The 13019-nt window shown below is 48.8% G+C and overlaps 1 protein-coding gene across 2 annotated transcripts in view; it reads right to left on the bottom strand.

Annotated features, from left to right (window-relative positions):
* Window positions 1–8: 8 nt before the first annotated feature.
* fmnl2b (formin-like 2b) overlaps window positions 9–13019 on the bottom strand; it is a 40785-nt gene continuing 27774 nt past the window's right edge. For both annotated transcript variants that reach the window (XM_042319460.1, XM_042319461.1), the window contains 11 exons: window positions 7607–7731; window positions 6471–6673; window positions 5942–6176; window positions 4507–4575; window positions 4047–4127; window positions 2915–3044; window positions 2638–2801; window positions 2382–2483; window positions 2179–2277; window positions 1806–1935; window positions 9–1731 (listed from right to left, as the gene is read on the bottom strand). In XM_042319460.1, the coding sequence (XP_042175394.1) occupies window positions 1652–1731; window positions 1806–1935; window positions 2179–2277; window positions 2382–2483; window positions 2638–2801; window positions 2915–3044; window positions 4047–4127; window positions 4507–4575; window positions 5942–6176; window positions 6471–6673; window positions 7607–7731 (1418 nt within the window). In that variant the 3' untranslated portion in view covers window positions 9–1651. The remainder of the gene's footprint in view (window positions 1732–1805; window positions 1936–2178; window positions 2278–2381; window positions 2484–2637; window positions 2802–2914; window positions 3045–4046; window positions 4128–4506; window positions 4576–5941; window positions 6177–6470; window positions 6674–7606; window positions 7732–13019) is intronic.

Here is a 13019-nt window from a genome sequence, read left to right as displayed (position 1 = left end):
ACACACAGTCTGACTGGATACAGTTTATTTACACAACGAGTGCAGATTAAGAATGAACATCAACATTGACAAACAGCAGGGTTGGGAGTGAGGGATAAAAGCAACAAGCGGGATTCCCTAGAAAATATATTTACACAGTAGAAAAGTATTGTGCTGTTGTTGTTTTTTGCAGTTACATTTTTTATGATTTTTTTATGAAATGGAGCGATCCCTCTCCAGTCTCCGTAAAAGTTGGTCCCATGAGCCAGGAAAGATCATGGGTGGTGTAGTAGCCTAGGTGCCAGACTTTCTGCATTCAAGAACACTACATCCTTTACCTTCACCTTGACAAGATCACAACAAAGGAGTCAGTTGGCTATAAAGCAGAAACAGACTGGGACTTTTGGATGGTCAGGCAAGGATAAGACAGGGACCTTTATTTTAGGGTAGTATGGGGTATCAACTCCTGTCCTCGAGGGCCACAGTGTCTACTGGTTTTCATACTTCTCTTTTAATCAGAGACCGATTTCTACCTGGGAAACCAGGTGTGTGTGCACTCTGCAGCCAATCATTATCAGTAACATTAAACGATCAATCAAGTGCCAGGGAGAAAGGAAAACCAGCAGGACTGAGGAACTGGAGGGCCTGAGCTTTGAAAAAACCCTGTTGGAGGTTAAAGGTATTAAAGGTAGTAAATAGTAAACATAGTCAATGTAGTGAACGTAGCGAGCGCTGTACACGTTTCACTGTCACACAGCAGCAGACGGAGAAGAGGGAACCTTGTAGGAGTGATCTTTTCGAACACTATTCTCAGTGTTCAGTTCTGGCATCTTACAGCTGGATAGGAGTGGGTTAAGAACCCTTTGTGATGTCGTTATCAATTAGAATTGGTTGGAATGTTCAACAAGAAGAGACTCTTCAAACTTCTCCCCCTCCCTTCTCAATATCCTATGACAGCGATCATGTCATTTGCTGACATCATCACACAGCTTTAGAGACACATACTGTACATCACTAATACTAATTGGACAAAAAACAACTGTTTATTTTTGCTGTTCTGTTTTGCTTGTCATGTCTGCTATTAACTGATAAACTGGAAATGCTATGTAGCTATTAAATGACCAGACTGTGTTGCTACTAAATGTCCAGTCACTGTCATCGCGTATCAAGTTCCTCCCTCTACCCGACCCCCTTCAACAGTCTTCGGGTTTAGAGGGCAGAAAGTCAAAGTGCATGGTGGGTTGCAGGTTGATTCCAGGGCTACAGTCCAGGGTTATGGGAGGGTTATAAACAGTTATAATCAGCGAAGAAGCTTCATAACATGTGTAAGTAACATAGAGGGGATGGGGGGTGGGGGCAGTGATGTCAGACCAGACAGGTGAGGTCACAGGTAATCTTGATGTCTGTCTTGCTATAGAGTTCAGAGTTCAGCTTCTCTCTGGTAGAGTCACTACTTCTGAGACCGGGTCAATCTCTCTCTCTCTCACCCCCTCCCTCCCCTCTCTCTCTCTAACTGCCTCTCTTTTTCCCCATGCTTCTCTCCTCTCTCTATCTCATTGTTATTCCCCTTTATCTCTCCCACCTAGCTTTCCCTCACCCCTCTCCCTCCCCTCTACCCTGTATATCTCTCTCCAACAGTATCTCTCTATCTCTCTCTGAGAGTTTAGCAGTGTTATTCAGTGTGGGTGGGATCACAGAAGAAGCGAGAGCTGCGTTTGGCCGTCCTGGCAGTGAAAGGGACGGTCTTCAGCACTGCAGACAAAAAACAGCCAATCAAAACACAGCACTAAACTACAGTGTGTGAGTGTGCGTGTGCGTGTGCGTACCTGTAATGATGTCCTCTATAGCTCCATCTTTGCCCTCGTAGACATGTCTGCTGTCTTTACCGCCCTGTCGCCTCCTCAGCTCTGTGATCAGGGACTCCTGCTGCCGCTGCTTTGGACGGTTGGACGGGGACTGTGTGTGTGTGTGTGTGTGTGTGAGAGAGAGAGAGGTAGAAATAAAGTAGATATGTGTTGGTGAATCAATGTATGTGTGAGGAGTAGAGAAGAAAAGATGGGGAGCGATAAAGAGAGGGAACGAGAAAACATCAGTCCTTCCATTCCACAGAACAGACACTGGATCTGTGAAGTCAAGGTGATACTGTCATATCCATGGCGACAGACCGGCAGGCCTGTCTCCATGGTAACGGGGCTGTACCTTAGGCGCTTCCTGCTCCTGTTGCAGCTCCTCCTGCTCCAGCTTCTCCATCAGAGCCTGCTCTTGCCTCCTCCTCTGCTCATTCTCCTCCTCCGCCAGCTACACACACACACACACACACACATTAAGTTCAACTTTGACTCGCGTCTTTGTGTATACTGTAGCTATGCACGCACGCACACAAACACACACATTCTGCTCACCCTGTAGGCTTTGATGAATCGTACAAACACAGGGAAGAAGACAGAGGGAGGCATGGTCTTAGAGCTCTCCCCAAAGTGCTTCACCGCATCGTCAAATGCATCCTGAGAACCATAACACAACCAGGATCAGAAAACAGGACTATGAAGGACCATGGTCACCACGGTCATATAACACTTTGATGTATCTGAGGTACTTGTGTGTGTTCGTGCGTGTGTGTGTGTGAATGTGTGTGTGTGTGAATGTGTGTTTTCTTGCCTGTGCGATGTGTGCGTCCTCCTGTAGTTTCTGCAGGCGAGTCTCGTGTTTGCTGATGAAGTCTTTGAGGAGTGGGTTGTGGCCGTGCATGCTGTACTCCCTCCACGACAGATCCATACCACGCTGACACTCCTTCACGTCACACACCACGTTCTCCAGGGACACTGACACACACACACACACACAATATAATAGGTTAGTTCCTTAATATCACACACTACGTTCTGCAGAGGAAGATAACTGTGACACACACCAAGACAAACAGACACACACTCACCTGCGGCAGCTTTCTCTACATAGTGCAGCTCATTGTAGAACAGAGCGACTCCGGGGTATTTCTCTCTCACCACGTTGGCTATGTAATGCAGCAGGGTCTGCTTTCTGTCGGTAGTCTTAGTCTCCAGCAGCTGGGAGGAACACACACATTACCTTCTGGTGTGTATTTGACATTCAAAAGTGTAAATCAAGCTTATTATGTGTGTGTTACGTATCACAACATATGTATATTAGGTAGTGTGTGTTAGAATCAGATAGGTTGGTATTAGATATAAGAAAGAGTGTGTAGGGTAGTGTGTATTAGGTATAAGAAAGAGTGTGTTGGGTAGTGTGTACTGGGTACTAGAAAGAGTGTATTGGGTAGTGTGTATTAGGTATAAGAAAGAGTGTGTTGGGTAGTGTGTATTAAAAATAGTGTGTTGGGTAATGTGTATTAGGTATAAGAAAGAGTGTGTTGGGTAGTGTGTATTAAGTAATAGAAAGAGTGTGTTGGGTAGTGTGTACTATGTATTAGAAAGAGTGTGTTGGGTAGTGTGTATTAGGTATAAGAAATAATGTGTTGTGTAGTGTGTATTAGGTCTTAGAAAGAGTGTGTTGGGTAGTGTGTATTAGAAAGAGTGTGTTGGGTAGTGTGTACTAGGTATTAGAAAGAGTGTGTTGGGTAGTGTGTACTAGGTATTAGAAAGAGTGTGTTGGGTAGTGTGTATTAGGTATAAGAAATTGTGTGTTGGGTAGTGTGTATTAGAAAGAGTGTGTTGGGTCGTGTGTATTAGGTATAAGAAAGAGTTTGTTGGGTGGTGCGTATTAAAAATAGTGTGTTGGGTAATGTGTATTAGAAAGGGAGTGTTGGGTAGTGTGTATTAGGTATTAGAAAGAGTGTGTTGGGTCGTGTGTACTAGGTATTAGAAAGAGTTTTGTTGGGTAGTGTGTACTAGGCACTAGAAAGAGTGTGTTGGGTAGTGTGTATTAGGTCATAGAAAGAGTGTGTTGGGTAGTGTGTATTAGAAAGAGTGTATTGGGTAGTGTGTACTAGGTATTAGAAAGAGTGTGTTGGGTAGTGTGTACTAGGTATTAGAAAGAGTGTGTTGGGTAATGTGTATTAGAAAGAGTGTTGGGTAGTGTGTGTGTTTTACCAGGTCTAAACTCTGCAGCTTGAATCCGTACACCGCTCCTCTCTTACTGCTGTTCATATAGTTCCCCAGAGCCAGGATAATCTGAGAAACACACACACACACAGTTACAACACTGATACTGAGACAGAGACAGAGAGACAAAGACAGAGATAGAGAGACAGAGAGACAGAGAGAGAGATACAGACACAGAGAGACAGAGAGACAGAGACAGAGAGAGACAGAGATAGACCAAAAAGAGAGAGAGAGAGATAGTGAGAGAGAGACAAAGACAGAGACAGAGAGAGACCAAAAAAAGAGAGAGAGAGGCAGAAAGACTAAAAGAGAGAGACAGAGAGGAGACAGAGACCAAAGAGAGAGAGAGAGAGAGAGAGAGACAGAGAGAGAGAGACAGAGAGAGACAGAGAGAGAGACAAAAAGAGCGAGACAGAGAGAGAGACAGAGAGAGAGATAACACACTCACCTCTAGAATCTTCTTGAGTTTCTGGGAGGACTTGATGGACACAGAAGCAGCGATGATTGCGTGGAGTTGCTTTGGACAGAAACCAAACCAACAATCCAGTTATTATAGGATGTTATTATGTTATGTTTGTTATGAGTGGACCTGTAACAGTATGTGTGTTCAGACAGAGTATATCTGTGTGTGTGTGTGTGTGTGTGTGTGTGTGTTTTTGTCGTTTTACTTGTGGACCAAGGAGAACAGTAAACCAAGGAGAATAGTAAACCAAGGAGAACAGTAAACCAAGGAGAATAGTAAACCAAGGAGAACAGTAAACCAAGGAGAATAGTAAACCAAGGAGAATAGTAAACCAAGGAGAACAGTAAACCAAGGAGAACAGTAAACCAAGGAGAACAGTAAACCAAGCAGAATAGTAAACCAAGGAGAACAGTAAACCAAGGAGAACAGTAAACCAAGGAGACCAAGGAGAACAGTAAACCAAATAGAATTAGGACAGGTGAGGACATTTGGCCGGTCATAAAAAGGAAAAAGGCTTTTTTAGGCTTAGGGGTTAGGTTTAGGGTTAGAATTAGAGGTTAGGTTTAGGGTTAGAATTAGAGTTTAGGGTTAGAATTAGAGGTTAGGTTTAGGGTTAGAATTAGAGGTTAGGTTTAGGGTTAGAATTAGAGGTTAGGTTTAGGGTTAGAATTAGAGGTTAGGTTTAGGGTTAGAGGCTAGGTTTAGGGTTAGAATTAGAGGTTAGGTTTAGGGTTAGAATTAGAGGTTAGGTTTAGGATTAGAATTAGAGGTTAGGTTTAGGGTTAGAATTAGAGGTTAGGTTTAGGGTTAGAATTAGAGGTTAGGTTTAGGGATAGAATTAGAGGTTAGGTTTAGGGTTAGAATTAGAGGTTAGGTTTAGGGATAGAATTAGAGGTTAGGGTTAGAATTAGGGTTAGAATTAGAGGTTAGGGTTAGAATTAGGGTTAGAATTAGAGGTTAGATTTAGGGTTAGAATTAGAGGTTAGGTTTGAAGTTAGAATTAGGGGTTAGGTTTAGGGTTAGAATTAGGGGTTAGGTTTGGGGTTAGAATTAGGGTTAGGTTTAGGGTTGGAATTAGGGGTTAGGTTTAGGGTTAGAATTAGAAGTTAGGTTTAGGGTTAGAATTAGAGGTTAGGTTTGGGGTTAGAATTAGGGGTTAGGTTTAGGGTTAGAATTAGAGGTTAGGTTTGGGGTTAGAATTAGGGGTTAGGTTTGGGGTTAGAATTAGGGGTTAGGTTTAGGGTTAGAATTAGAGGTTAGGTTTGGGGTTAGAATTAGGGGTTAGGTTTAGGGTTAGGTTTGGGGTTACGGTTAGGGAAAATAGGACTTTTAATGGGAATCAATTGTTGGTCCTCAAAAAGTAATCACAAGTATAGTAATACATATATGTGCGTGTGTGTATGTGTGTGTGTGTGTCTACCGGTGTGAGCATCTGTATGTTGTCCTGGAAGTTGCCCATGAAGGTGATGATGGACATGCGTTGGGCCAGTCTCTCTATGCGGCTGAACTGCAACATGAAGCGGTCCTCATCGCTCAGTGTGTCCACAGGCTTTCTGTCCCTCTCGTACTGCCGTAGCATCTTCACCTCGCCCTCAGTGGGGAGGAAACGCATCAGACACTCCACAAAGTCCACACGCACAGTACGCATGTCAAACCTATCAAGAACACACACAGTTTATATACCAGTACACACATTATACACTTCAGATACATCAAGCACTTACACCTTACAGAGAGAGGGACAGAGAGAGAGGGGGAGAAAGAGGGGGGAGGGGGAAGAGAGGGGGAGAGAAAGAGGGGGGAGGGGGAGAGGAGAGAAGGAGAGGGGAGAGAAAGAGTAGGAGAGAGAGACAGAAATGGAGAGAGAGAGAAAGAGGGGGAGACAGAGAGCTATAATATTAGTAATATATAGTCTAGAAGTTAAAGGTCAGATGTTAGAGGTGACTTACGTCTGGATGGCCCGACAGATGAGTTCGGGCCCCTGGCCAGCCTTGCGGAGGGTGATGGCCAGGTTCTTGGCTCTGTTAGCCTCCAGCAGAGACACCCTGTTGGGACCCTTCTGAGGGGCCTTATGCCTGCTCAGAGTCACATCCACCGCTGGCCCCTGGGCCTTGGTCTTAAACATCTCCTCAAACTCCTCCACATTCAGCTCCTGGAGAGGACAGAGAACACACACACATACACTATATATACAAAAGTATGTTGACACACCTTCAAATGAGTGGATTTGGCTGTTTCAGACACACCCATTGCTGACGGGTGTATAAAATTGAGCACACATCCATGCAATCTTTATAGACAAACATTGTCAGTAGAATGGCCTTACTGAAGAGCTCAGTGATGTTCAACATGGCACCATCATAGGATGCCACCTTTCCAAAAACTCAGTTCGTCAAATTTCTACCCTGCTAGAGCTGCCCTGGTGTCTGTAAGTGATGTTATTGTGAAGTGGAAACGTCTAGGAGCAACAACGGCTCAGCCACGAAGTGGTAGGCCACACAAGCTCACAGAACGGGACCACCAAGTGGTGACAGATCAGTGGAAACGCATTCTCTGGAGTGATGAATCATGCTTCACCATCTTGCAGTCTGGGTTTGGCGGATGCCAGGAAAACGCTACCTACCCCAATGCATAGTTTGGTGGAGGAGGAATAATGTTCTGGGGCTGTTTTTCATGGTTCAGGCTAGACCCCCTAGTTCCAGTGAAGGGAAATCTTAACGCTACAGCATACAATGATATTCTAGACTATTCTGTGCTTCCAACTTTGTGGCAACAGTTTGGGGAAGGCCCTTTCCTGTTTCAGCGTAACAATGCCCCCGTGCACAAATAGTGCCCGACCTCACTAATGCTGTGGTGGCTGAATGGAAACAAGTCCCAGCAGCAATGTTCCAACATCTAGTTGAAAGCCTTCCCAGAAGAGTGGAGGCTGTTATAGCAGCAAAGGGGGACCAACTCCATATTAATTTTGGAATGAGATGTTTTCAACGAGCAGGTGTCCACATACTTTTGGTCATGTAGTGTATGTTGCAAACATTATACTGAGGCAAATGCGTGTGTGTGTGTGTGTGTGTGTGTGTGTTTGTACCTGGAGGATCCTTTCATCGTCTATGTCGTTGAAGACAGTTCCGTTGATCTGACTTGGTTTTAGGGCCACCCAGTTAAACACTGGCATACGGAACTTAGTCTGGATAGGCTTCTTAATCTTCACAGCTAAAAAGAGGCAGAGGAGGGAACGGAAGGAAGAGAGAGAAGAGGAGGAGGGAACGGAAGGAAGAGAGAGAGGAGGAGGGAATGGAAGGAAGAGAGAGAGGAGGAGGAGGGAATGGAAGGAAGAGAGAGAGGAGGAGGGAACGGAAGGAGGAGAGAGAGAAGGAGGAGGGAACGGAAGGACGAGAGAGAGAGAAGGAGGAGGAGGGAACGGAAGGAAGAGAGAGAGAAGGAGGAGGGAACGGAAGGAAGAGAGAGAGGAGGAGGGGGAACGGAAGGAGGAGAGAGAGAGAAGGAGGAGGGAACGGAAGGACGAGAGAGAGGAGGAGGAGGAGGAAACGGAAGGAAGAGAGAGAGAAGGAGGAGGAGGGAACGGAAGGAAGAGAGAGAGGAGGAGGGAACGGAAGGAGGAGAGAGAGAGAAGGAGGAGGGAACGGAAGGACGAGAGAGAGGAGGAGGAGGAGGGAACGGAAGGAAGAGAGAGAGAAGGAGGAGGGAACGGAAGGAAGAGAGAGAGGAGGAGGGAACGGAAGGAGGAGAGAGAGAGAAGGAGGAGGGAACGGAAGGACGAGAGAGAGAGAAGGAGGAGGGAACGGAAGGACGAGAGAGAGAGAAGGAGGAGGGAACGGAAGGAAGAGAGAGAGAGAAGGAGGAGGAGGGAACAGAAGGAGGAGGAGGAGGGAACGGAAGGAAGAGAGAGAGGAGGAGGAGGGAACGGAAGGAAGAGAGAGAGGAGGAGGGAACGGATGGAAGAGAGAGAGGAGGAGGGAACGGAAGGAAGAGAGAGAGAAGAAGGAGGGAACGGAAGGAAGAGAGAGAGGAGGAGGAGGGAACGGAAGGAAGAGAGAGAGGAGGAGGAGGAGGAGGAGGAAGGAAGGAGAGAGAGAGAGGAGGAGGGAACGGAAGGAAGAGAGAGAGAGGAGGAGGAGGGAACGGAAGGAAGAGAGAGAGAGGAGGAGGGAAGAAGAAGGAAGAGAGAAGGAAGAGAGGAGGAGGAGGAATGGAAGGAAGAGAGAGGAGGAGGATGATGAACGGAAGAAGAGAGAAATGAGAGGGAATGGTAAGGAAGAAAGAGAGAGGAGGAACAATGGAAGAGAGAGAGAAGAGGAGGGAATGGAAGGAAGAGAGAAGGAGGAGGAGGAGGGAATGGAAGGAAGAAAGAGAGAGGAGGAGGGAATGGAAGGAAGAGAGAGAGGAGGAGGAGGGAATGGAAGGAAGAGAGAGAGGAGGAGGAGGGAATGGTAGGAAGAAGAGAGGAGGAGGAGGAATGGTAGGAAGAAAGAGAGGAGGAGGAGGGAATGGAAGGAAGAAAGAGAGGAGAAGGGAATGGAAGGAAGAGAGAGAGGAGGAGGAGGGAACGGAAGGAAGAGAGAGAGGAGGAGGAGGGAATGGAAGGAAGAGAGAGAGGAGGAGGAGGGAATGGAAGGAAGAGAGAGAGGAGGAGGAGGGAATGGAGGAAGAAAGAGAAGAGGAGGAGGAATGGAGGAAGAGAGAGAGAGGAGGAGGAATGGAAGGAAGAGAGAGAGGAGGAGGAGGGAATGGAAGGAAGAGAGAGGAGGAGGGAACGGAGGAAGAAGAGGAAGGAGGAGGGAAGAGGAAGAGAAAGAGAGGAGGAGGAGGGAATGGAAGGAAGAGAGAGAGGAGGAGGAGGGAATGGAAGGAAGAGAGAGAGGAGGAGGAGGAAAGGAAGGAAGAGAGAGAGGAGGAGGAGGGAATGGAAGGAAGAGAAGAGAAGAGAGGAGGAGGGAATGGAAGGAAGAGAGAGGGAGGAGGGAATGGAAGGAAGAGAGAGAGAGAGGAGGAAGGGAAGGAAGGAGAGAGAGGAGGAGGAACGGAATGGAAGGAAGAGAGAGAGGAGGAGGGAACAGAAGGAAGAGAGAGAGGAGGAGGGAACAGAAGGAAGAGAGAGAGGAGGAGGAGGAACAGAGGAAGAGAGAGAGAGGAGGGAACGGAAGGAAGAGAGAGAGAGAGGAGGGAGGGAACGGAAGGAAGAGAGAGAGGAGGAGGAGGGAACAGAAGGAAGAGAGAGAGAGAGGAGGAGGGACGGAAGGAAGAGAGAGAGGAGGAGGGAAACGGAAGGAAGAGAGAGAGGAGGAGGGAACGGAAGGAAGAGAGAGAGGAGGAGGAGGGAACGGAAGGAAGAGAGAGAGGAGGAGGAGGGAATGGAAGGAAGAGAGAGAGGAGGAGGAGGAACGGAAGGAAGAGAGAGAGGAGGAGGGAACGGAAGGAAGAGAGAGAGGAGGAGGGAACGGAAGGAAGAGAGAGAGGAGGAGGAGGGAACGGAAGGAAGAGAGAGAGAGGAGGAGGGAACGGAAGGAAGAGAGAGAGAGGAGGAGGAACGGAAGGAAGAGAGAGAGGAGGAGAGGAGAACGGAAGGAGAAGAGAGAAGGAGGAGGAGGGAAGGAAGAAGAGAGAAGAGGAGGAGGGAACGGAAGGAAGAGAGAGAGAAGAGAGGAGGGAACGGAAGGAAGAGAGAGAGGAGGAGGAGGGAACGGAAGGAAGAGAGAGAGGAGGAGGAGGGAATGGAAGGAAGAGAGAGAGGAGGAGGGAACGGAAGGAAGAGAGAGAGGAGGAGGAGGAAGAGAAGGAAGAGAGAGAGGAGGAGGGAACAGAAGGAAGAGAGAGAGGAGGAGGAGGGAACAGAAGGAAGAGAGAGAGGAGGAGGAGGGAACGGAAGAAGAAGAGAGAGAGAGGAGGAGGGAACGGAAGGAAGAGAGAGAGGAGGAGGAGGAACGGAAGGAAGAGAGAGAGAGGAGGAGGGAACGGAAGGAAGAGAGAGAGAGGAGGAGGGAACGGAAGGAAGAGAGAGAGAGGAGGAGGAGGGAACGGAAGGAAGAGAGAGAGAGGAGGAGGGAACGGAAGGAAGAGAGAGAGGAGGAGGAACGGAAGGAAGAGAGAGAGAAGGAGGAGGGAACGGAAGGAAGAGAGAGAGGAGGAGGAGGGAATGGAAGGAAGAGAGAGAGGAGGAGGAGGGAACGGAAGGAAGAGAGAGAGGAGGAGGGAATGGAAGGAAGAGAGAGAGGAGGAGGAGGGAACGGAAGGAAGAGAGAGAGAAGGAGGAGGGAACGGAAGGAAGAGAGAGAGAGAGGAGGAGGAGGGAACGGAAGGAAGAGAGAGAGAAGGAGGAGGGAACGGAAGGAAGAGAGAGAGGAGGAGGAACGGAAGGAAGAGAGAGAGAGAAGGAGGAGGGAACGGAAGGAAGAGAGAGAGAGAGAAGGAGGAGGAGGGAACGGAAGGAAGAGAGAGAGAAGGAGGAGGGAACGGAAGGAAGAGAGAGAGAGGAGGAGGAAGAGGAGAGGAGGGAATGGAAGAGAGAGAGAGGAGGAGGGAACGAAGGAAGAGAGAGAGGAGGAGGAGGGAACGGAAGGAAGAGAGAGAGGAGGAGGGAATGGAAGGAAGAGAGAGAGGAGGAGGAGGGAACGGAAGGAAGAGAGAGAGGAGGAGGAGGGAACGGAAGGAAGAGAGAGAAGAGGAGGAGGAACGGAAGGAAGAGAGAGAGAGAGGAGGGAATGGAAGGAAGAGAGAGAGGAGGAGGAGGGAACGGAAGGAAGAGAGAGAGGAGGAGGAGGGAACGGAAGGAAGAGAGAGAGAGGAGGGAACGGAAGGAAGAGAGAGAGGAAGAGGGAACGAAGGAAGAGAGAGAGGAGGAGGAGGGAACGGAAGGAAGAGAGAGAGGAGGAGGAATGGAAGGAAGAGAGAGAGGAGGAGGAGGGAACGGAAGGAAGAGAGAGAGGAGGAGGAGGGAATGGAAGGAAGAGAGAGAGAAGGAGGAACGGAAGGAAGAGAGAGAGAGAAGAGGGAACGGAAGGAAGAGAGAGAGGAGGAGGAGGGAACGAAGGAAGAGAGAGAGGAGGAGGGAACGGAAGGAAGAGAGAGAAGAGAGGAGGAGGGAACGGAAGGAAGAGAGAGAGAGAGAAGGAGGAGGAGGGAACGGAAGGAAGAGAGAGAGAAGGAGGAGGGAACAGAAGGAAGAGAGAGAGGAAGGAGGAGGGAACGGAAGGAAGAGAGAGAGAGAGGAGGAGGGAACGGAAGGAGGAGAGAGAGAAGGAGGAGGGAACGGAAGGAAGAGAGAGAGAGAGAGGAGGAGGAGGGAACGGAAGGAAGAGAGAGAGAGAAGGAGGAGGGAACGGAAGGAAGAGAGAGAGAAGGAGGAGGGAACGAAGGAGGAGAGAGAGAGAGGAGGGAACGGAAGGAAGAGAGAGAGAGAGGAGGAGGGAACGAAGGAAGAGAGAGAGAGAGGAGGAGGAGGAGGAGGAGGAAGGAAGAGAGAGAGAGGAGGAGGAGGGAACGGAAGGAAGAGAGAGAGGAGGAGGAGGGAACGGAAGGAAGGAAGAGAGAGAGGAGGAGGGAACGGAAGGAAGAGAGAGAGGAGGAGGAGGGAACGGAAGGAAGAGAGAGAGAAGGAGGAGGAGGGAACGGAAGGAAGAGAGAGAGAGAGGAGGAGGAGGAGGGAACAGAAGGAAGAGAGAGAGAGAAGGAGGAGGAGGGAACGGAAGGAAGAGAGAGAGAGAAGGAGGAGGAGGGAACGGAAGGAAGAGAGAGAGAGAGGAGGGGAACGGAAGGAAGAGAGAGAGAGAAGGAGGAGGAGGGAACGGAAGGAAGAGAGAGAGAGAAGGAGGAGGGAACGGAAGGAAGAGAGAGAGGGAGGAGGAGGGAACGGAAGGAAGAGAGAGAGGAGGAGGGAACGGAAGGAAGAGAGAGAGGAGGAGGAGGGAACGGAAGGAAGAGAGAGAGAAGAGGAGGAGGGAACGGAAGGAAGAGAGAGAGGAGGAGGAGGGAACGGAAGGAAGAGAGAGAGGAGGAGGAGGAGGAGGAAGAGGAGGAGGAGGAGGAATGGAAGGAAGAGAGAGGAGGAGAGGAACGGAAGGAAGAGAGAGAGAGAAGGAGGAGGGAATGGAAGGAAGAGAGAGAGAAGGAGGAGGAATGGAAGGAAGAGAGAGAGAGGAGGAGGAGGAAGAGAGAGAAGGAGGAGAATGAAGGAAGAGAGAGAGGAGGAGGAATGGAAGGAAGAGAGAGAGGAGGAGGAGAATGGAAGGAAGAGAGAGGAGGAGGAGGAACGGAAGGAAGAGAGAGAGGAGGAGGAGGAGAATGGAAGGAAGAAAGAGAGAGGAGGAGGGAATGGAAGGAAGAGAGAGAGAGGAGGAGGGAAAGGAAGGAAGAGAGAGAGGAGGAGGAGGGAACGGAAGAAAGAGAGGAGGAGGAGGGAATGGAAGGAAGAAAGAGAGGAGGAGGAGGGAATGGAAGGAAGAAAGAGAGGAGGAGGAGGGAATGGAAGGAAGAAAGAGAGAGGA

The sequence above is a fragment of the Oncorhynchus tshawytscha genome, unplaced genomic scaffold (assembly GCF_018296145.1).
Source record: "Oncorhynchus tshawytscha isolate Ot180627B unplaced genomic scaffold, Otsh_v2.0 Un_scaffold_4246_pilon_pilon, whole genome shotgun sequence".
Classification (NCBI taxonomy): Eukaryota; Metazoa; Chordata; class Actinopteri; order Salmoniformes; family Salmonidae; genus Oncorhynchus; species Oncorhynchus tshawytscha.
This window is presented reverse-complemented; position numbering and strand designations above follow the sequence as displayed.